Source organism: Protomyctophum bolini (assembly GCF_963924005.1).
Source record: "Protomyctophum bolini genome assembly, chromosome: 13".
In the NCBI taxonomy this organism is placed as follows: Eukaryota; Metazoa; Chordata; class Actinopteri; order Myctophiformes; family Myctophidae; genus Protomyctophum; species Protomyctophum bolini.
In genome coordinates this window covers 14,065,768-14,090,342 of record NC_137874.1, presented here as the reverse complement: position 1 = coordinate 14,090,342, position 24,575 = coordinate 14,065,768, and the positions used below count along the sequence as shown (strand labels likewise).

Sequence of the window (24,575 nt, the reverse complement as noted above, 5' to 3'; positions counted from 1 at the left end):
CATGTGACCTATTATAGTCACTTCTTTTGGGTCTGTTTTCATAGACCTGGTTGCTTATTTCTCTGGTTCTATTGGTAGGGGACAGGAGGTGTGCCAGGTGGAGAGACGTCTTATTTCTCTGGTTCTATTGGTAGGGGACAGGAGGTGTGCCAGCTGGAGAGACCTTATTTCTCTGGTTCTATTGGTAGGGGACAGGAGGTGTGTCAGGTGGAGAGACGTCTTATTTCTCTGGTTCTATTGGTAGGGGACAGGAGGTGTGCCAGGTGGAGAGACGTAATATTTCTCTGGTTCTATTGGTAGGGGACAGGAGGTGTGCCAGGTGGAGAGACGTCTTATTTCTCTGGTTCTATTGGTAGGGGACAGGAGGTGTGCCAGCTGGAGAGACCTTATTTCTCTGGTTCTATTGGTAGGGGACAGGAGGTGTGCCAGGTGGAGAGACGTACGTGATCATGTCCTCGGGCTCCTTGTTGAGCATCTGGACGTTGGTGAGCATCATGGAGCGTCCCACCTCCTTGTCCAGGTGTCTCAGGATGCTGTCCAGGGCCTTACGCACCTGAGAGTAGTACAGTGACATGCCTGCAGACAGGACAGACAAGGACACACAGAGACAGACACAGTTTAAGTCTCATGGAAAAAAGCATGCATGCGTAAATACTGTATGTACACATGGATCCATCCACGACTGGGGGACTGCATGTCAATGAAAGGTTTTTCTTTATTTCTTTATTTTTCATGGCACTGCGGCTTGCCCACAGGCTCCGATAATCAAAGACAGGTGCTCTTCAACTGCAATGTGACTGGTCGAAATGTCAGCATGAACATATTTTTTAAAGATTGCTTCTGTGCAAACCAAGGACTCATACACACACATGTAAAGAAAGAAAGGCAGGTGCGCTTCCTCTGTAAACTGCCCTTGGTTAAGGCAGTGGGAGCTCACAGCTTTAAATAAAACTTAACTCATAAACCAACAAAGTGGAAAAAGCAGCACTCCAAAATTATAAAAGATGCAAGACTGGCTCAGATGCAATTTCTCATATTTTATTGAGAACGCTTCAGCTTTGTCCACTCATACACACGGTCAGGTGTTTGAGCAGATTCTGAAGGTAAAAAGAAAACAAAAGCCCTGTTTGTGCCGCCACGGTCAGGCAAGAACCTGTGTTGTTGTCACAAGGTCAGAGACACAGAAAGGTGCTGTTTCCTCAGACTATCAGAGCCACAGGCAAGAACCTAACTGCCAGGTCAACCTGTAAATAACTCTATACACACACAACGCATCACAACACGTCATTTGTAGATTTAGAGAAGGCCATTCACGCCTTTATGACCACCAGATTAGATTACTGTAATGGTCTGTTCTGTACACCTGCTTATCATAAAAATCCATCTTTCGCTTACAACTGGTTGTAAGCAGAATGCCCTACCCTTGGCAATTAGAAAGGCCAATTCTTTGTCATCCTTTAAAACTCATTTGAAAATGCATCTATTCAGGAAAGCCTTTCCCTAGATCTCCTCAACTGCCATAATTGTACTACTTGATCTGTTTTAGTCATTTGATACCTGCACTGTTTTTAATTTTCTTAGTTTACTAATTGTTTATTGTTGAGGGGCGCTAGCCCCTCCTATATATTTGTTTTTCCTTAAACGAACATCACATAATGTATGTCGTTTCTCTATCAGGTCCAAAACTGTTACTGCTCAGGATTCAAATAAAGAAAGTAGCAAAAGTAGCAGATCTACAAGCTCAAAACGTATCGCTTCTTCGCGCCACGTTTGGAGCTGATTGTAGCTAGCTGAAGTAGCGGATCTGCTACTTTGGTCTGTTGTATGATCAGGCAGGGCGTTGATTTACAATAAAACACAAAATGTTGGAATGTGGAGATAAGAGGTTTCTGCCCGACGGCAACGATGTGTCATTTTAGCTTTTGTGTGTTTATTATGAATTATTAGTACAGAGAGACGGCAGAGCATGACAAACTGCACATACTTGTGTGTACTTGTGCACACGTGAGTGACAAATAAACCTTCTTGAATCCTGGAGATTTGTGACCAACTTGGCTTCACAGACACAGACCGACCGACCTACCTATGAGTTTGGCCTCTTCCTCAGTGAGTGTCTTGCTGAGGTAGGTCTTCTTCTTCTTGAGGGAGTTCCCAGAAGGCAGCGTGGCTCCGGTGTTGGGCATGGGAGGCTCTCCGTCCTTCTGTTGCAAGGCGTCCGCGATCACCAGGAAGGCACGCAGGCCGATGTTCATGCGCTGTTCATGCGTTCACACACACACACACACACACGCACAAACATATAACAGTAAATATGTGCTCATTATGTTGGATAGGGAAGTCACATTGTCATATAAATATTTGCGTTTAACAATTGAATTGTGTTCTTGGCATTGAATGTTGGAACAGGATATGGAACAACAAATAATCTCTGTTTGCCTTTTAGACAATTGCACAGGACAGATATAACAAATAACTTAAATAGAAGTTTTAGAACAGATAATTGTATGCTTTACTTTTTTTTAAAGCAGCAGAAATAGCTGATCTACAAGCTTACGACGTGACACAAAACCAAGTTTGAGAAGCACTGTATCATGTGACACACGTGACAGTGTGTGTGTCACGCTCGCATGCACGTGCGTGTGTGTGTGTGTGTGTGTGTGTGTTCTCTATACCTCAGGGTTGAGGCTGAAGGCTTTGGCAGGTTTCCCGACACTCAGCAGGTCAAATATTATCTCCTTCATGGCAAAATCAAGCCTCTCCTGTGAACAAACATCAGGAACAACAGTGGAGTTGTAAAGTTGCATTCACACCGGACAATTGATATTTTCTGGACGCAATTCAATATCATGTGATGTCAATGTATAGATGCAACATCACATTTTATTTGGAGAGAAGTTTCTCAGGTCGAACTATGGTGACGACGAGTACTCGAAACTTGAACGTCTTTCTTGATACATAATTTTTTTTATAAAAACTTTTGACGTATCAAGAAGGGAACCCCTGTTGCTTTTCAACATTCCTGGTAGTTGTGGGACTGTGGATAAAAGAGGACAGTGCGTTCTCACTCCCAACTCTTTATAGATTGACCCGGCAGTTAAAAACATTTAAAGCAAGTCAGGTGTGTCATCAGTGTGAAGCGGACCCACGGCTCACCTGGCGCACGTTAGCGGTGTATACTGTAAGCGACCGAGCAGAAGGCCCGTAGCACGTAGCTCGGTCACGGGGGTTACGATGAGCTAGCAGCTAGCATCTCTAACAGCTCTGGGGCACACAGCGATGATTGCATTGAGCTCATGTAAGCAAGGCCCGTCTCAGTGCTATGCAATGACATCACGCTGTGGGCTCTCACGGAACATAATCATTTTATATAATGGGCTCTGGTGAAATTAAAGTGTCCAAATAGTCTGATGATGACCTACATTCCTAATAATCCTGTACTATCAGAGTGCTGCTGAGGCTACAGTACATGCATGCTGTACAGTACTGTCTGTGTAATGATGTCAGCTTCTCCACTGAAGAGAGAACGATACGGTCATGCTGCGTTCATTCTGGCAGATACAAAAGATACAAACAAACAGCTGCACAGCATATCTGGAGCTTTGTATCTTTGTAGCTGAAGTTGAAACCAGATCAACTTCTGTATAGCTTTGTAGCTGTTGTAGCTTTTGCAGCAGCTACTGTATACAAATGTAGCTTTTGTATCTTCTTGTGGCTGGTTTCAAAAGAATGGCAGGCTGTAGCTTTGTAGCTCACCCCGTGTGAACGCAGCAAGTACATGCACGCCAATATAATTACCGGTAATTGCCAAAAACGGTATGTAATTATACTCTTCATGCATGAAATGTTTGGCGAGTGGTAATATCTCATGTATGTGCATGTGTGTGCGTGTGCGTGTGTGTGTGTGTGTGTGTGTGTGTTACGTGCGTGCATGCGCATACACACCTGAGCAATGAACTGGATGATCTTGACAAAGATATTGAGGGGCATGTCTCTGGGAACGACACTACGACTTCCCTTAGGGAACAGAGTGGACGTGATGGACGTAAGACGACTGGACAGACAGACAGACAGACAGACAGACAGAGGTATATTACTTAATGTTACATTACAATCAATCAACCAATCATTGTCTTGTTGCAGTCTTATGAGAGAGTTATGAGAATGGCAGCTGTTTGACATAGACTTCTACTGGCGAAGAGTGACCCGGAAGTTTACGGGATGCATTGGAGTCTATGTGCTTTAGAAGTTTAGAGTGACAAACGAGTTACATGAGCCACGTGACCGGGCTGTTTTCTGCCCCCTCATTGACAGATTGCTCTGGTTGCCGTGTGGCCCAAATTTAAGCTCATGTTACTATGCATGGTGTGGGCCGTTCCACAGAACACACCATACTGTTCCTCAGCTGTGAAAATAATAATAAAACAAACTGGATTGTCCATTAAAACCGGCATCAGCCAATCAAAGGATTTATGTGTGCGGGAAAAGCTATTATACTACATTAAAATGAATCACAACATGCTCCCCAAAGAAAACAAGCTCAGCATGAGGCAGAGGGAAAGAGATGAGATGAAACAGTGATTACTAACAGATTTAATGAGCTAAATGAATAAACATAAGTAAAAACTGGTAGAAGACCAAAGCGACGTTAACTTGACCAGGGTGGGTTTGTGCATGTGTCTGTGATGTGTGTACATGTGTGTGCGTGTTTGTGGTGTACTGTGTTAATCTTTACGACTATGTCGAAAAATGCTCATCGACTACCTTTTTTCACATTTTTATGTTTGGTTGCAGTCGTGCGCTGCGCCAAAATACGACGAAACATAGACTAAAATGAAACCATTTCAGATGACAAAAAATGTGGTGTTGTACCTCTGCGTTCCAGTGTTGCTCTCACACTTGATGCGGATCATATAGACCCACAGCAGCCGGTACAGAGACTCTAGAGCCACGCGCGCCATCTTGGGGTCTTTGTTCTGTATAAGAAGTTAGAACACACATAAAAAACATTAAAAAGAAAAACTCAGCCCAACACTCTTCCACAGACCCTCGGGAACAACAGCAACACCTGTTCACTGTATTGCCAATTAACACATGACAACTGAAAGTACCACATTTTCATTGTTTTTAAAGGTGCTACTGTATGTGGTGAGAAATCGCTGGCAGTCAATGTAAATCAGATAATGTAAACATTTTTAACAAAATACAAAAGCAAAATACATCTTCATTTGGTGGCCATTGACAGTTTGAGAACCACTGCATATATATATATATATATATATATATATATATATATATATATATATATATACATATAGCAGTGGTTATAATTATTTTTGGGCACAGGTCACCCCTGTAAATAACTTTTTCATCCACAGCACCCCTGAATTACAATCTTACTTTATAGCACCTTTTTTCTTTTTAACAGTACGTGAATATGTAAATCTTTCCCACAAAGAAATACAGTATGTCAGAAGAAAAACTGGAGAGAATATTTGTTTCCATTAGGAGAGATTGAAGATAATTTTTATACTTGGTGTTTAACCACTTTAACCCATTCTGACCGGGCACCCATTTTGGTGTTAGCATCATGTTATGCTTTACCTATTGAAAAATAGCAGATCTACAAGCTCATATCGCGCCACCGAGTGGCGCGATACGAGCTTGTAGGTCTGCTATTTTTGAAAAATTCGAAGAACGACTGACATTTTTAGAATCTGATCTCAGGTCAGAATGGGTTAATCAGACCAGTGTGTGTCCAGTGGAAACCTCGTATGAATCTGATCTCAGGTCAGAATGGGTTAACCAACATTCACCAAAAATAGCCGATCGACAAGCTCACAACATGCCACGTTTTGACGCATGCAGAGAACGCACCAAGGACAGTTTAACTCAGGTCCATTTTACTGAGCATAGAGTGGTGACATATTGATCAATTCCAAATATCAAAGTATTCTGAGGCACCCCTGGACCTGCGTCAAGGCACCCTAGTGTGTACTTTGAGAAGCCCTGATGTAGTGGTTCCTAAATGAAGGTGAAGAATCACTAGTACACCTCTGAAGATCAAGATAAATGTTGTGAAAATGTGTTTTTTTACTTTGAAAGTTTGAATACAAATAGTTCCAATGGCATCTAAATGTAAGGTTGCAAATATGCTTATGGGTGTTGTGAGGATGAGGGGTTACCTGGAAAAAAAATCCCCGTCTGAAAACACTTTGTGCCAGGTATCAGATTTGTGTCTAAAATGTTTCAGAAATATTTCACACTTGAAGTGCTCATGTGGCCTATATGGTCGCGCGCGCACAGCACAAGTGATGATTGATGACTTGATTAGATTTATGACTGAAACCAAATTAAATTGCATTCAAAAGACTATGACTAAAGTAAATCTAAATTTGCTGTCAGAACATCTGACTTATAACGACAACTCAGAGAGAGCCTCGGGAGAACTTTAACCAATCAATCACAGACACTATTAAGAAATTATGTTTTGGCTCCTCAACATTATATTTTATATATAACAATATTTTTCCAAAGACATAGGCTACTTATATTTAGCCTAATACTGTACATGGCTTTGCGGAGTTCTAAATTATGATTGCTCAATCACAGCATTCTGTTATTTTTGGATAGCAAAACTCTGCTTCCAATAACCCCACGTTTGCTATGAATAGCAGACTGTTGCTATGGATAACCGACCCGTTGCTATGATGATTCTAAAATAACAGACAGTCACAATGGACGTGGTTATGATCAATAGACCACCTGGGCCATATCCATCTTTGTGCTGATTGGATTCACCCTGTCACCCCAGGCTTTGAATGTATTCATTGATTTATCCCATTTTGGGCGGGAACCCCTTTTTGTGTTTTAAACATTATGTTATAATTTTGCTATTGAAAAATAACAGATCTACAAGCTCATAGTCAGACCTACGAGCTTGTAGGTCTGCTATTTTTGAAAATTTGTGAAAATATTTATTTCAGAAAAAAAGTCGACGTCAGGCCTGAATGGGTTATATACCTTCTGTATGTATAAAAAGTACATTCTGTACACACGTTTTTTTCACGAGTGTCTTGCTCATGGACACTTGAACAACCAGAGGCTGACCTTGAGGTTGGACAGGCAGTTGTTGAGGAAGACGTGCCATCTGCCGAGGAAGAGCTGCTTCTGACTCACACACAGCAGACACGTGAGCAGGGGATACAGAGCCTGGATGGAGAGAGAGAGAGAGAGAGAGAGAGAGAGAGAGAGACATGACATGGATTAAAGCAAAATAAAATCGTGCGGGTGAAAATGTTTGTAGCATGGACCAAGACCATAGAAGACTATGGAAACCAGTGAGTGAAAACTTTCACCCATGGGCAGTCACAGAGAGATGCAAACTTACAGAGAGAAAGAGAGGGGTAAGAGATTGATAGTATTAATTGATTACAACTCGCATTATCGGTTAACGCCGGTTAAATGTTTCAATCATTTCCATGGCATTTTGATGCCAATACTTTTGTACTTTTACTCAAGTGCATTTTGATTACCGGACTTTTATTGTGTGTGTTTCTACAGTACATTGGAGTATTAATACTGTTACTTAAGTAACAAAAACATGAGTACTGTTTCCACCACTGAAGCTATAGCGAACGATGGATCCGAGTCGCTGGTGTTCAATTCCAACCAGGGTGGAGGAATGTGTTATTATGAGCTGTCTGTCAACACCTATCACACAGTAGAGCGTTGTTATCTGCCTGTCTTATTGTCGTCCCGCCGTACGTACCCCCTCTGAAAGAATGTACAGGAACAGGCGTGGTGTCGCGCAGGAAAAACGATTAAGACTAGATAGCACAGCGTTACTGTCATTCCTCTCTATTCAGTACTCTGATATGACTGATGATTATTGGTGTGTGTGTGTGTGTGTGAGGTGCATTGCTCCCATGATGAATGTGTTGCATGGAACTAAAGAGCGTATGGGCGTTCTACAGAGACACCACCCAGATCATCACTGCCTGTCATCCATGGGAGCTGCACTGCCCTCAACCACAAAGCACTGCATGGTGGTTGAGGGCCTAGGTCTCTAGGCGATAGGCGTAGGTAGGGGTGTGGAGTATATGAGGGGTGTAGGGCAGGGGTTCTCAACGTTTTTGGCTGGGGATCCCCGGAAATGCTTTGGCCATGTCTCGCGACCCCAGCCCCGCTACCAATACAAACGGACAAACTGACTGCAAAAATAACCTTAATAGAGAAAATATATCATAAATGAATACTGAAACCAGATATAATCATTAAGGAAAGGTTTGCATGCACTGTGTGTACTGTGTAAACTCTTAATTTCCATTTTCCAGCCATTCAGTTTTCTTTTAATATAATTTGGGAACCCCCCAAAATAATTTGGCAACCCCCCGAGGGGTCGCGACCCACGGATTGAGAACCCCTGAGGTAGGGTGTAGGTACGGGAGTGGGCTATATGAGATGTGGCTGGCTGGGGGAGAATGCTTAAAATATGAGGGGGAAATGTCAGCTGACTGTCAAGAGTATAAGCCCCGGTTCCCACACTGTCAACAACAAGCAGGAACACAAAGAATCCAAAACATGTACAACGTTCTGTCTGTCTTACAGTTACAGTTTTTACCAACGTCTGCTAATGGAGAGGAAAATACACAGGACAGGACAGGACAGGACAGGACAGGACAGGACAGGACAGGACAGGACAGGACAGGACAGGACAGGACAGGACAGGACAGGACAGGACACTGACCAGTGAATGTTTCTTCCTGGAGGACAGGTCCAGAGAGTTGTCGTACAGTGTGTCCACAAAGGTCCTCAGACACGGCACGTTCACCTCGTTCTTCACAGTCTGCAGGACAGACAAACAGCAGCATCAGGTTATTCATCATCGTATTCAACAGAAAACCGCTGGAGATGGAGAGATTATGCACAGTCAGCAGTTCTGTGCGGTGCTGTTCAACTGTTGACAGATTCCCTCCTCCTCACGCTTTGGTGAGCACATATCCCAGGGAAACATGCAGCAAATGGGCTTGCCGGACAGGAATCAAACCAGGAAATAGCTGATCATGCATTAGAGGCCATGGTATGCACCGTAACCAATCGGCTATCACGTTATCGCTGACGCTGACCCCTTGCTATCTGTAATTTATACATTATGGATAATTATTATGGACTTGGTTCTTTGTCTCACTCTCAACTACCACGCTCTCAAGAATTAAATTATTGTTAAACACCTGCATTACATAATTTACAAAGAGCCTACACAATTAGAATGTAGAGTAATTGTTATTTTGATCAACATTATCTCTCCTATGTTACCACATCAAGACAGCATGCCAATTGTGAACAAACACTTATCCAACAACAACAACATATTCTTTAGTTTTGGGTCTGAGAGGCTAAATCTCATCAAATGGTGGTCTGTGAAGTAATGAACGATTACTAAGTAAGCAGAAAGCAGGGAGCGGGGCACACACAGACACATGCAGCTGGGTGTTTTGTTTTTGCTTGAATGAGCATTTTCATCACACAAGAGAAAAAACCTCCTTGGAGTTAATATAGCTCAAGTTCATTGTGAAACACGTGGCGCTGGATATCTAGGCTCCGCTATAACCTCATTCCCTTCTTATACAAGTATGTTATTAGTAAGCCGGGACGGGGAGGGGAGCAGGGCCTTTGACTCCTGTGTTGAAAGGGGAGGGACATAATAGCCACCCCACCACCTGGCACACTTTCATTAGTTTGTCGAGTTGTCAATTGAAATGTCAACAAAGATTGATATGTGACGGGCTCGACAAGATTGTCTCAAACGCGGATGAAGGGCCAGAAGCGTCGTAAGCTTTGTTTTCGCTGACTCTTCTGCTGAGGTACATTAAAAAGCCGATCTGGTGAGTGCGGATCAGAGGCTTGGCATTGAGTTCTGTGTGTTGCTCGCCAAGACTTTGATCTCTCTACAAGTTTGATTCATCTAAAAAAAAATATATATATATATATATATATATATATACTTTCTTTTTTCTTTTTACAATAAAGTGATATTACCAATAAAATCTTTGTGTTTCCCCCCAGTTATTTGGGCGCCCACTTGCAACATCATCATGGCCCATGGGTTGGGAAGTGCTGCTCTAAGGAACCACCAGTGACCTGAGTGAGGTCATTGTCATGGTGAGCCACACTCAGATCCAGATGGTTACACACACTTACCGCTGCTACAGGAACCAATATCTCCACGAAGAGTCCCGCCAAAGAGTGCTTAATGTCTTTGTCTTTAACTTCCAGGAAGTACTGGGCACACTCCTGGAGAGAGAGAGGGGGAGAGAGAGAAGGAAGGGAGGGAGAAAAACACATTTAAGATGAGGGGGAAAGAGTGTGTGATCATCAGCAATTCCCAAACCCCACGTGTTTTGGTTTTAGGCCTGAAAACACAAGCAACCAATGAATGAATGAATCAATCAATCAATCATTATTAATCAATCAATTAATCGTTATATTGTACCTGCATGAACTGGAAGGAGGCCTCAAAGTCCTCCACAGGGTACATCTTGATGCGGAAGAACTTGACCCCCATGATGAGGCTGATGGTGGACTGGATGACGTAGGGACTCTGTTCCTTCTGCCTCAACTCCTTCAGCTCGGAGATGAACTTCTTCCTCACAGCAGGGAACCTGAACGTTACACATGATGGACAGAGTTATCATCATCATTATTATTAACACATTATGGGCGGGAGCTTGTAGGTCTGCTATTTTTGAAAAATCGAAGAACTGTCAGGATGTGGAAGACATTTTTAGAATCTGATCTCAGGTCAGAATGGGTTAATATTATGTACAAGACAGGGCTATAATTGCCACATACACATACTGTACAATACAGCAACAGACATCCCACCTCTCCCGGAAGTTCCGGCAGTCTCACAGGAATTAGTGTCCGCTCGCGTACACCCACGAGCAGTCACAAAGCTCCCGCAAGTGCACGACCATATGGTTGATTTTCTGGAGAACGGTTTCTATTTACTGCTCAGTGCTCAGATCCGATACTGGCTCGGTAATTTGCACACATTACAACATTCAGGGAATTTCAGGCACACAGACTGGATCTGCGATTCCCCTTTTACACCCACTTGTTTAGTTCTCATTTATTTCGCTGAACTGCCAATCGGGCAAAATGGATTAAGTATGTTGGAGTAGCTTATTGTCTGCATCAGCCGAGAACGAGGGCGCCGTCCATCCTCTTTTCAAAGCACCAGACCTCTGGTTACTCTGTGCCTGGGCTTTGAACCACCAGACCTCTGGTTACTCTGTGCCTGGGCTTTGAACCACCAGACCTCTGGTTACTCTGTGCCTGGGCTTTGAACCACCAGACCTCTGGTTACTCTGTGCCTGGGCTTTGAACCACCAGACCTCTGGTTACTCTGTGCCTGGGCTTTGAACCCAGAACCTTGTGGTCCAAAGGTGAGCTGACCACCAGACACAAATACAACACATCCAATGTTGTATTTTAGCCGCAGAGACATGTTACTACTTATGAATGTCTGGTTAGGTTTATTTGCTGCTATAAAGGATTAAGTACAGGTGCATAGTTTGTGTGTGTGTGTGTGTGTGTGTGTGTGTGTGTGTGTGTGTGTGTGTGTGTGTGTGTGCATGCCCACAGTTCAAATATGATTTGTAGAAAGCACTCCTCAGTGCTATATTTAGAACAGCATCTGGAAAGGTGATGTGGGGGGGGAGTGTGTGTGTGTGTGTGTGTGTGTGTGTGTGTGTGTGTGTGTGTGTGTGACAGACAAGCGTTTGGCAGTGCAGTTAGCACTATTTGTGACAGTGAATAGCCCTCTGTGTTATGCAAAGACCTTTTGCCAGGCCAAGTCCTCCTAATCTGTGATTTGTGAAACAGCACACTAGTGCTGCGCTTCCTAAACAAATTAACACAATGATGAGTAGAATTATGATGTTTAGGGATAATCGTTCTAAACGTATGTTCTTGCTTTAACAATTTATTTTATGAAAAATGTTATGGAATATGCTTCTGAACATGTATTCTAGTGCTAGTTTGACCACGAGTGCGTGTGTCCACTAACAAAATAGTGCTCTTCTAAAATTCTCATCCAAATTCTAAAAAGTTGAAAATATTTGCTTGCTGCTATTTTTAAGATGCCAGTCTTGAACTATTCATTATTTCGTTGCGTTTTTAGGAGAAACGCAATTAAATGTTATTATGCTTGCAAACGGAAATGAAAAATATGCGGCACTATTAGAAAACAATTCAAAGCATCAGGAAACAAATGCCTTGGTGGACAAGCATACAGCCTAATAGATGTGTACCTGGCTTCCAAACACCAAACCAAACAAACTAACTGGGGCAACAGGTTAGCAACATTCCTAGCATCTATTTAGATAACCTACTTACAGTAATAGCACCAGGAGTTAACAAATGGATAAAGAAAACAGGCATATTTAAATATTTCCCCCCAATTTTGCATAGCACACACATGCCCGCAAACACACATACGGACACACACGCACACATGGGCATGCACGCACGCACACACGCACGCACGCACGCACGCACACAATATATATATATATATAAAGTATAAGAATGCCTCGTACAAAGGACATCAACACTGCCAATGCCGTTAGACAATAGGAAAACAACCCTTACAGGCCAGACGGCAGAACATTGCTAACTTAATACAGTTGACATACTGGTCTGACACAGCAGACAACAATCACAGATAAAGGAAACAACACCTCCTCCAAATTGAACGGTTTCCTATAATGGCGGACACTGAGCAGTACCTTGTTGCCAACTGTGGCCCTTCTTGTGTAGAGGTTGGCACACACACACACACACACACACACACACACTCACACACTCACACACACACACACACACACACACACACACACACACACACACACACACACACAGGTGGAGACCTACCTGGACTGAGCTACGACCCCCACAACTTCAGCGTACAGATCAGCCACAATGTGCATGTTTCCCGTGTTAGGTCCCAGATACCTGCATGAGAGAAACATCACACACATGAAGTTAACTGAAGACACAGTTAAACAGGCCACATTCAGGAGTGTTTTCACGTCCACAGGTGGATTCTAGAAAGCTGTCTCAGAATCTGTTGAACTGGAAAGGTGCGCTCAGTAGAGGGCAAATGTCCACCAGGTGACATGTCCCATCTCCCTCCATATTTCTGTCTGTCTGTATGGGATGTCTCTGATGACAGTGTTTTGGGGTTGTTTGCAACATCTATGAAAAGCCATGGGAGGTACAGCAGACTTTCAGCAGATGTCCGTCTGGCCGTAACCACATAAAGCTCAATGTTTGTGACTGTGTGTACCTAGTGAAATTGATACGGTATCAACCATGACGTCTTGTCGTGGAGGGACAGGAGCAAGAGCTGAGAATAATATTTGGACACAACTCAAAAGGATTTGAAAAGCAACTGGCAAATAACCTGATCTCACATTAATATTGCCTCAAACATGACAGAAAAAAGAAAAGATCATTCCTGTTCTCTGCTTTCTTTCTCATCTAAATGAAAGGAAACTTCTTAAGGTGACAATGTCCTCATCTCGCCTCCTTCTTCTGTTACATTGCCTGAAACTTGCCGGTGTCATCCGCTTTTCTTTTTTTGGGTGGACTCGCTGTGCACACGCTTTCCTATTCTTCTTTTCAAGTTATTTTTCCTGTTGCTGCCAGTAGTCATGGCTTCCAGCTCCCACGTGATGTCGTGTGGTAGTCCCAACTGCTCCAGAGAGTCCACACCACACTGAATAACTGCTAGCTTGCATAACATCTTCAGACTAGGACTGAAGTCTAAGATGTACACATCATCGGGTGTGTATCCTCCAAAGAAGATAACACGATCACCCGCCAAGCAACAGCACATCCTAGACATCCAACTTGGGTCTTTCCCCTTGGGCTGAACCTTCGTCCAGCAAAAGGTCTCTGGACTCAATTTCCACAGATCATTGAAGGCCAGGTCCCAGTTTTCACCACCAAATATGTACAGTTCTCCATTGTAGGCTAAGGCTGAATGCCACCAGCGTCCTTCTGGAAGAAGCTGTGCAGAAGGCGTGCTCAGCCAGCAGTCGGTCTCTGTGTCAAACACTCTGACGTCGTTAATCTTGTGCTGGTGCCATCTGCCCCCAAATATAAACATTTTTGTGCCAAGGATGGTGGCAGAATGACATGACGAAGCACGCCCCAGAGTGCCCCTGGTGTCAATTAAAGACCAGACCATTGTGGTAGTGTCTAACTTGTAGATGTCCAACATGCTGACATTAGTCCGCAAGTTGAATCCCCCAAATATATACATGACCTTCCCAAAGACACAGGCCGAGTGGGCACTCCTCGGACCTGGAACAGTCCCTGAAACCCTGGGCTTGAACCACGCGTGGGTATCAACATTAAATGCATAAAGAACGTTGCAGAAGTCCATTGTGAAGTACTTAAACCCTGCCCATATGTAGATGGTGTCTTCTATCAGCATGGCTGAGTGGCCGCCGCGCATGGAGGGAACCTCAAGGGGATGTTCTCTTTCAGTCGTCACTGGAGGTAACTTCCTCCAGCGCAAAGACACTGTGTTGAAGACGAGCACATCAATCTGATCCTGGGTATCCTCCCCGTCACATACCCCTCCAAAGGAGTACACCTTGGTGTGTCCCACTGCCACAGCAGCATGACGTGTTCTCTTCGGTCCCCCTTTTAGGTGCACTGTCCAGCGCAGCATGTCTGCAAATGTCAGACATAATTAGGTGGATTCGACAAATCGCCCCACCTGCTACCTTTTTTTGTACAGCGGGCACAAACGTCACACAATGTTTGGGCCAATCCCTGAAGCAGATGGTTTTGGTTTGTCCAATCATGGAAGCCGCAGTGAGGTAGCCGTTTAGATCAAGTTAAACTGTCTGTTAGCAGGTTAGTTACTTGCACAAGCAGAGCTTGCAAGTACTGCGATCGGCAGTACTGTATGTATCTCCAACAGCCAATAAGGGACCACCATTCTTGGTGACGTAACTATGGCACGTTTCAAGGTTGGGATAAGGTCTAAAGGATTTAGAATAGCAGAGAGCTATAGGACTCAGAGCAGCAGTCATGCCCAGACAGACAGCAGAGAGCTCTAGGACTCAGAGCAGCAGTCATACCCAGACAGACAGCAGAGAGCTCTAGGACTCAGAGCAGCAGTCGTACCCAGACAGACAGCAGAGAGCTCTAGGACTCAGAGCAGCAATCGTACCCAGACAGAGAGCTCTATAGGGACTCAGAGCAGCAGTAGTACCAACAGTGGTGAGCGCACCTCATGGCGCGCTCTGCATTTCTAGTTTATACTGTGAGGTCAGATTTACATACAATTACCCTTTCTGGAATAATTCTTAGAAAACTTTGAAAAGCCAGAAGTCTGAAGTCTCAAGAAACAGGCTGAGTTTTGGACACGTGGAATTGTTGACGTTGTTGCTATTGTGTTTGATGTGATGGTTTGTGTTGTTGTTATTGTGTTTGATGTGATGGTGTGTGTTGTTGTGTTGTTGATTGTTGACGTTGTTGTTATTGTGTTTGATGTGATGGTGTGTGTTGTTGATTGTTGACGTTGTTGTTATTGTGTTTGATGTGATGGTTTGTGTTGTTGTGTTGTTGACGTTGTTGTTATTGTGTTTGATGTGATGGTGTGTGTTGTTGTGTTGTTGATTGTTGACGTTGTTGTTATTGTGTTTGATGTGATGGTTTGTGTTGTTGTGTTGTGTATCTTACCCTTCCTTGTATTTGAAGTGCTTGAAGGCTAGGTTGATCACTTCCTGGATCAGTCCATCTAACAGAGGATGCAGGGGGATCTGAGAGGACAGAGATACAGCAGGGTGATTGATTTAATTTCATGATCTATTATGTATAACCTTTCCTATTTTAGGAAGGACTCTAAAGCACATTGTCTGCTATGTTTTATATGTTGAATTAATATGTTTGTGTTACGGCATGCAAAGCGTCATGCTCATAATGAGAAGGTCCCATTTTTGAGGGCATCCTACGTTTGTTTTTAGTTCAATGTTTGTTTTAAATTACATCATATCATATTGACTCTTTATTGTTAATGGCATTTAATGTTTGTGTTGGCACCGTTTGTCACCTAATCAACATGAGTTAGACTTATATATTATAATAATATATTAGCGCCCCTCACTTCACATGGGTGTGATTTTTCTTATATTTCTCCATATGCCATAAGTTACAAATGTTTTGGCTATGCAGCTTTCATCAGTGTATGGGGGGGGGGGGGGGGGGGATATGAAATGAAAAGCGGGGAGGAGGCGTCACATCTGTATTATCCTCTGATCATTTCCAGAGCCTCCGTTTCTCTAGACTCTAGAGTCTAGACGGTATGGCAGAAGCATTTGACTGTGGGAGACAACAGTCTTGCTCATGAGACGACTTGAAAGTGAAATGCACTTTTCAGTCTCGGCTGTATTAACAATGAGAGAAAAACTAGTATGCTGGCCTCATTCTTTATTTAAGAGAACATATTACTGTCTGTCATATTGAGATGAATCATTAAAATATTATTATGCGATAATACTGTATGACTGAAGTGTACCTGCTTTAGGACTTCTATGAGGACCAGAGAGAAGATGCAGTCTATGGCCAGATCCCTCCGCTCCAACAAATAGTCCTTCTGTTGCTCATCACTGAGACAGAACAATGAAACACGATACAACATCATTTAACAACAACACTCAAGGCACATCCACAATAAACACTAGGCATATTAAAATCTAAATTAGAGTGGGACTAGTCTATAAGATTATTATTATTATGTGATCTCACTTCTTGGACTTGGTGTTGGCTCTGGGTCTGTACTCGTGGGATTCGTCCTCCAGGCCGTTCTGTCTCTTGTACCAGTCGAACAGTGTCCTCAGGATGGACGGGAGGCAGTACTCCGCCAGGGAACTCATGGTGCTGATCAACTAGAAAGCCCAGGAAGAGACCTGTGTTCAGCTGTTTTTGCAATTGATTTTTCAAACATCTTGAAAGCCAAAGTGGTTAAGTCTGCCTGTGGGTTTTATAAATATTTTGCAAAGTAAAAGTAACGGTTTTGAACATACAGGTAACAGTAATATGTAAATAAAAATAAAAGCTAATGAAAATAAAAGCCAAGACTAAGAAACAACCTTTCCCATAATCTTGTTGTTAATATGGCAGATGGAAGTGTGTGACCTATGTTGACTGTGAATACGTTCATGTGTATAGTTAACCTTCTGTACATTCTGAACTTGTTTGGATCTGTGTTATTTGGATGTGCGTGCGTGCGTGCGTGACTGCGTGTGCGTGAGTGTGTGAGTACCTGGTCAAACTGCAGGTCCTCTCCTCTCTGCAGAGATTTGTTCAGAAGTTTCTCCTGGTCAGGTGAGAGGGGAAGAAAGAAGTTCAATTCACGCTCAAAAACACCAGGAAGATGTTAGTGGCTAATAACGAACACACACGGGGCACAACATTGAGCGGGCACACACACTCACACACACATGGAATAAAGCTAAATAAAATCTCACGACTTTGTATGACCAAAAAGTCCAAAAGTGCCATTTGTGAGAACACACACACACACACACACACACACACACACACACACACACACACACACACACACACACACACACACACACACACACACACACACACACTTTTTTAACAATTAACACAAATGTCCTGCAGTTATATATTGTCATTAACATTTGCTTTTATATGTAAATATCCGGGACCGAGAACTTTAATCCATGCAGACGTATGAATAAACACAGTGGACTGAACTGAAATGAACCCTGGCTGCTGCCAGGACTAATGGATATGATGCTATACTAGCAGCATTCCTCTGATATATAATGCTTCAAAAGAGGTGTGTGTGTGTCTGCAGGCGATATGCTCCCTCACTGGCTGCGTCTCGGCTCCTCGGTTCTATAGCCTCACTCCTACAAGGTTATGTTATAATAACCCATGAGACCTGAGACCAGATTCTACAAATGTTTGTTGAAAAACCTGTTTCTCAGTGGTTCTCAAATTATTTGTCATTGTCAAGGATGTAATTGGCCACCGACCCCCATCTGAATATGTGTTGTTCCAGGGACCCATCAGAAGCAAAGATAATATGAGTTAAAAACATTTGCTGTGAAAGAATATATCCAATGTTTTAAAAGAAAATGGAAAAAAAAGCTAAAGTTTAAAATAATGGTTAAAGTAGTTAAACATCATCCCAGGCCTTAATGGTTTATTATAAGGACATCTGCCAGTCTCTCGTGGCTCAGAGTAGAGCCACGCAATTCTGTGGGTTTCTTTAGGAATATTTGTCATAGTAAACAACCGGTTTGTCTGTACTGTACAAATTCAGTATTGCATGTGAGAGATTGTCGTAGTCACGCTACCAGGCAGGTTACTAGGGGTCACATAGTTTAAACAAAAACCCAGAACAAATGTGGGATACAGATCTGAAATGTATAGGGCAATTGCAAAATGGAATACGTCACTGAAGCACCCAGTGAGGCAAGTTTTAAGAAACTCTTTAAAAGACATAATGATCAATAACCCAAATGTTATTTAACTGACCTGAATAACCTCAATGGAATGCAATTTGACTGATTGTCGTGCTTGCCTTTTCTTTTTCTTACTTTTGTGTTTTTTGCGACCACAGGTCGCATTTATTATGAACTCGTGCATTTCCCATCAGTCAGTTGGTTGGTTGGTTGTTTGGTTGGTCACCCCACTCATAACCATATATGGCCATGCCTCGTGACATCACGTGACATCATCAATATGGAGATCCCTGATGTCATCAATATTGGCCAGCATCTGACCTCAAACCTCAAACCCTTAGATCTCCATATATGGTGCTGACCTGTTCTGACATTCCATATGTTGATCCTTCCCCATCCATCCTTCCTCTTCGATGTCTCCCTTTTGACTGATACCTGTTCATTTAAACCCTAGACGGGCCTGCCCCAAAGTTATTAGTGCAGCCACGCCCGGCAGTCTCAACAGTTCTCAACAGGCCCGAAAATGTATCTGACCCCCCATGCCAAAGCGCCAGCGCTCGCCCAGCAGGCTGATGCGTGAAGCCATGCACGTGACCTCAGGCTTCTCGGCCTCTTACTGGTCATGTGTGTTGTGAACCGCAGGAAGAGTAGCTGCTACTTTGGTGGCAGCTGCAAAATTCGAGAGCTTATAGATTTGATTTGAGCAAATGAGCACTCAAAATCACAGAAATGTGAATCCACGCACACTTAATCTGAATTTGACACACTAAGACAAAAAAGGGTACAGAAATCATATTCACATACTGTGCGTGTAGATTGATAGTGTTTATTTATATTGTGTGTGTGCGACTCTCTGTCAGGCGACATTAGAGCCTATTAGGTGGTATGCACCCTAACCACTAGGCCAGCGGTGCCCTGACAGCTACTGTATGGTTCTACCTTATTTTTGTGCCAATTGTAATCCTAAAGCCTGAGCTTTTACTTAGCTGCACACAGCTGCCAACCCACGCTTGTAGATCACAGACTATTCCCGGTGTGTGACAACGGCACATAACTAAGTATATAAATCCGGAATTACTCTATAATCCTGAGCCTAATAACTCCAACCTCAATAATTTCCTAATTGCAAGCCTAACTCTAAAAACCTTCAAAAGAAATCCCACTTCTCTTGTGAGAACAATGTCTATTTCTCAAATTCCACTATACTATACTACAGTACTTGTAATAGTATACAAGCACGCACGCACAAATGCACGTACGCACGCACGCTCGTCGCACGCACACACATCTTGGAAGACTACAGAATGAATCATGCATTTTAATGCATTTTGAGAGCATCAACGGTCACTTACAGGTAAGGACAGCCGTTCTCAATGAAGGTCATCATATTACAACAGATTGGCAATTTATCCGTCTAGACGTGTTCTAAACAAACAGCCAGACTTCTGTAATATAATAACCTTTACTGGGAACACCTCAAAGGTTGGTGACAGGTGTGTAGAACAAAGGTGCAAATGTTCAGAAGGGGATCTCTGATAATAAAATCAAAGAAAGAGCCTGCAAAACATTTTGCTCTTTATATAGACCTTCGTCAGGACAGACACAATAACACTGGGTCACCTTAGAATCGGCTCATATAAGAATTATTGTCCAAAAATAAACAAATTATCCCGGCGATCGTCAGGGAAGTGGCTCTGTATCGTTTACGATAGTCAGTCACTCATATTTGATACAGTCTGTTTTGGGCAAAAAGTGTAACTAATTCATCTGCGGTAACATTAGCGTTTCCTCACCATAACTGCCGTGCTCAGTTCTTAGTTGTAAATAAATTACATCAGACTTCAGTGCTCCATTATCTGTGGTAATAGGGCTGTTTATGTGTGTGTGGGGGGCCCTGCAGTCTAACGTTGGCAGGTCATCATGAACACACACACACGCACACGCACGCACGCACGCACGCACACACACACACACACACACACACACACACACACACACACACACACACACACACACACACACACACACACACACACACACACACACACACACACACACACACACACACACACACACACACACACACACACACACACACACACACACACACACACACACACACACACACACACACACACACACACACACTCACCAGCGGCTCCGCCATGATGATGCGGATCTTGCGTTCGGACAGCAGGGTGAAGTTGGCGAACAAGCTCTTGAGGACGAACTCGCCCGGCTTGCTCTCGGGGTCCACGTTGACCGGCGCCATGGCGACGGGGCCCTTCCTCTCTCCGGGGGTCCCGCTGACTGGAGGGAGGGGCGGCTTCAGTCCCACGGGAGAGGCTGCAGAGACAGGGCAGGACAGAGAGACTCTTCATTGACACATGCACTATACGTCTCTTCAGATAGTCTGTTGACTCGAAATTGGGCTGCTTCCTTACTTCCTTCACAGGTGTTACCAATGCCACTAACGTCATTAGAGACAGAGCTAGCTCAGAATAGACGCCCTCACTGGTCCAGATTAGTGGAAAGCCTTGTACTACTACTAAGACCTAAAAATCAAGGTAGAAATGACGTAAAGGAGCAGATTTACAAGCTAGCTTGAAGTTAGCTTCCAGATGGTTCATTCCTACACTGTGGAGCTGGATTGACAAGGATGGCCAGAAGTCTCTGTTTCTCTGATGACATCAGAGAAATGTCTCTGATGACATCAGAGAAAACAAATAGCTCTTACAGAGACAGACAGACAGACAGACAGACAGACAGACAGACAGACAGACAGACAGACAGACAGACAGACAACAGAAAGACAAACAGATGAACAGGAGGGGAGGCTCATTCCAGTCATGTGCCCCTTTGAAATATTGTACCATGACACACGTTCTTAAAATAGCACAACCTCTTCAGTGCAGGAGGCTGATCACATGTTATGAAAGCCAAAAAATGCTCCTAGTGCAATCTGGGGATTTCATTCGCATGCACGCAACGCACACACTAAACCTAAACTCCTGAATACAGAACCCTAACCCCAACCTGAGCCTCTTAATGTTGTTTCCACAATTATCCTACAATTAGTACAAAACTGTTACTTTTCAGGATTCAATTTCAGAAATAGCAAAAGTAGAAGATCAGTACAAGCTCAAAGCGCGTGTGGATCTGCTACTGTTGATCATTTTGTGTGACGCTGTAGTATGACCGAGTAGGAGCATTCACTTACGAAAACGGTTAAAATACAAAAAGTTTGAATATGGAGATAAGAGGTTTCTGCCCGACAGCAACGATATGGTACATAAACCACACAGACAACCACACAGACATGTAGCATGCTCAAACACAAGCTTCTGTTACGTGTGTGTGTGTGTGTGTGTGTGTGTGTGTGTGTACAAACACATGCGTGCGAACAGCTCTCCCTGTGAGAGTGAGTTAACCTTTGGTGACCTCTGTGTCCTGCCCCAGAGACTTTCACTGAGAAGACTGACATGTAAACACTTTGTCTGAATAGGGCTGACGCACGCACACGCACACGCGCACACACACACACACACACACACACACACACACACACACACACACACACACACACACACACACACACACACACACACACACACACACACACACACACACACACACACACACAGTATGTTCGCAGCATTACATGGGAGACCTTCTGTTGACTGAAATCCCTTTTACTTATCCACATGAACCTATAGTGTGCCTAGTGTACCACAGTTAATGTATACTTCATTTAATATTCTTCAAGTATTATAGGGTCAACCGATGCCTTTAGCATCCCTACTCTGGGACTCTGACCAACACAACACATCCGAGCTGCAGTCGAGTGCCATAATCCCCCCCGGCAGTTGCCACCCCTTGACAAACTGTGCTCACACACTCCCTGGATGCCAACGACGAACCTCTGCCCCAAATATTCCACAACGGCCTGTTATAGCGCCACCATTAGGACGATTTTGGCAAAACACATTTCTGTAGATTACTCGTACACATTGTATCCATACATCACACAATTCGGTATACACTATCTCCATAGTCATGTGATCAACACGGATCTGCACCATTTCCCATCTTCCATCCTGACTGGCTAAGATTGGCTTACAAAGCTCACATGATTGGTCCGTTTCGAACAAAGTTTTCTGTGAAATTATAAACATTCCTATTCCTAAACATTTTGCTAAACATCACACGCCCAGAAGGGCACTTTTTCTAGTTTAGCAATTTTTTCATTGGAATCCTGACTTATATTTTTGCTAATTTTTAATTGGAATCGGGAAATGTAACATTTTAATTTAATTTCACATGCATTTAGTTATACTTATTGTAAAGTGTATGAACTTAAATACAAATACATTGGACATAAAAAAACAATACAAATGTAATACTAGTCATTAAGCTACTAAGACTGATGTTTGCAAGTGTAACAGCTGAAATGAATAATATATCATTATTACGATATAAACCTGCAGGCCACAGGTGGGGCTGCATGTGGCCCCCGGTCGTCCATGTATGACCTAAACTCTAACGTGGTTAAAATGGTTTTGGAGTGTCTCAACAGACACTCATGCACAATGATGAAACTGAATCCAACTGAAAAATGGTTAATCCGGAATTGTCCTTTAAGAGGATTTCAACAGTGTATATTAGGGTCCCAGACATGGTCCATGGCCTTAAACTGAGGTTTATTGATATTAAAAAAGGTTCAGAATCCCTGAGCCCATGACATCATGCACTGTAGATGGGCACCCTTGAGCCTGTCACACTGAATTGCCACGTTACGGAAACAGCGTCTAGGGATACTATGAAGCCAATACTGTATGTGGTCGCCAATAAGCTTAACTTTGAAACCACAGCCACAACTTTAACCACAGCCTTCTAAAAACCATGAAATCATTCTTAGAAGTCGAGAACCACAAAATGTCTACTCAGCATATCAACTTTTTAGAGACACGCTCTTATCCAGAGCGACTTACAATAAGAAAGGTAATCGCATACATCACATGTAGATACAGTGTAGTGCCTCAGCAAACTATAGGATCACAGGTAAACCAGGAAAACAAAAAAGAAGCATCAATCAGTAAAGCATCAGTCGAAACTAAATACTATCAAAACAATGTGCATTGACACTATAGGATACCTAACCAGGTATGCAATAAACATAGCATCTTCTAGGTGATTCAACTAAAGTTTTCAGAACATGTGGTGTTTCTTGTGACGGTAGAAGTACAAGAGCATGCGCACAGCACACATGCTCACAGGTGCGCGTGCACACTTACCAAGGCACTTGATTAAACTGATGAAACTGGCCCTGCTCCATCTTGCTGGCACGTCCATGGTGCACAACACACACACACACACACACACACACACACACACACACACACACACACACACACACACACACACACACACACACACACACACACACACAAACACACACACAAGTAGGACAGCACAAACGTCTGGAGAACAAGGTAGGATTGCCTTTTCTATTCTACGGGATATGAAGTACACTCCCGTGACAAATCAACAGCATCCTTATCGGAGACGCCAATGTCTTCATTGCTCCACTGGGACAGTGGCCTCAAGTATCTCTTCAAAGTACTATGCTAGCCTATCCAAAGCTAAAAGCTACAGGTACTAGCGCCATCATGAGGGTGGGAGGGAACAGGTAATATCCAGACAGCAGTATCCAGTTGAAGAAGGCAACAGTATATCCAGTAAAGAAGTATCCAGCTTAGTTATTACGAAGATAAGCAGCCGCTGATCCATTTCTCAGTCAGTGGTGGATTAGGGTCATGGTGGATCAAACCATGATCAGATATATCCAAGTTGTGTTTTTGAAATATCTATGAGTGATCTACTACACGATGTAGAACACAGGGCATAGAATCCAGCAACACGGAAGGCCCAACCATCCTGTGAGCTTTAGATTGGCACAAAGGTAGACTGGAGAATAACTAGAAATATTCCAATGGGTATCTAGATCCATTTATTGCTGCGCTCAAGGAAGGGGGGCGCATGCACCGT

At 43.3% G+C, this 24,575-nt stretch overlaps 1 protein-coding gene across 7 annotated transcripts in view; it reads right to left on the bottom strand.

Annotated features, from left to right (window-relative positions):
- The window catches only part of fryb (furry homolog b), a 108,457-nt gene that overhangs the window by 53,838 nt on the left and 30,044 nt on the right, over positions 1-24,575 (bottom strand). For all 7 annotated transcript variants that reach the window (XM_080779732.1, XM_080779733.1, XM_080779727.1 and 4 more), the window contains exons 2-16: positions 20,680-20,873; positions 17,348-17,401; positions 16,831-16,970; positions 16,601-16,691; positions 15,766-15,845; positions 12,937-13,017; positions 10,493-10,661; positions 10,201-10,293; positions 8,747-8,845; positions 7,108-7,209; positions 4,870-4,973; positions 3,943-4,051; positions 2,673-2,759; positions 2,084-2,255; positions 444-576 (exon numbers count right to left, since the gene is read on the bottom strand). In XM_080779732.1, coding sequence (XP_080635858.1) covers positions 444-576; positions 2,084-2,255; positions 2,673-2,759; positions 3,943-4,051; positions 4,870-4,973; positions 7,108-7,209; positions 8,747-8,845; positions 10,201-10,293; positions 10,493-10,661; positions 12,937-13,017; positions 15,766-15,845; positions 16,601-16,691; positions 16,831-16,970; positions 17,348-17,401; positions 20,680-20,873 — 1,708 coding nt within the window. The remainder of the gene's footprint in view (positions 1-443; positions 577-2,083; positions 2,256-2,672; positions 2,760-3,942; positions 4,052-4,869; positions 4,974-7,107; positions 7,210-8,746; positions 8,846-10,200; positions 10,294-10,492; positions 10,662-12,936; positions 13,018-15,765; positions 15,846-16,600; positions 16,692-16,830; positions 16,971-17,347; positions 17,402-20,679; positions 20,874-24,575) is intronic.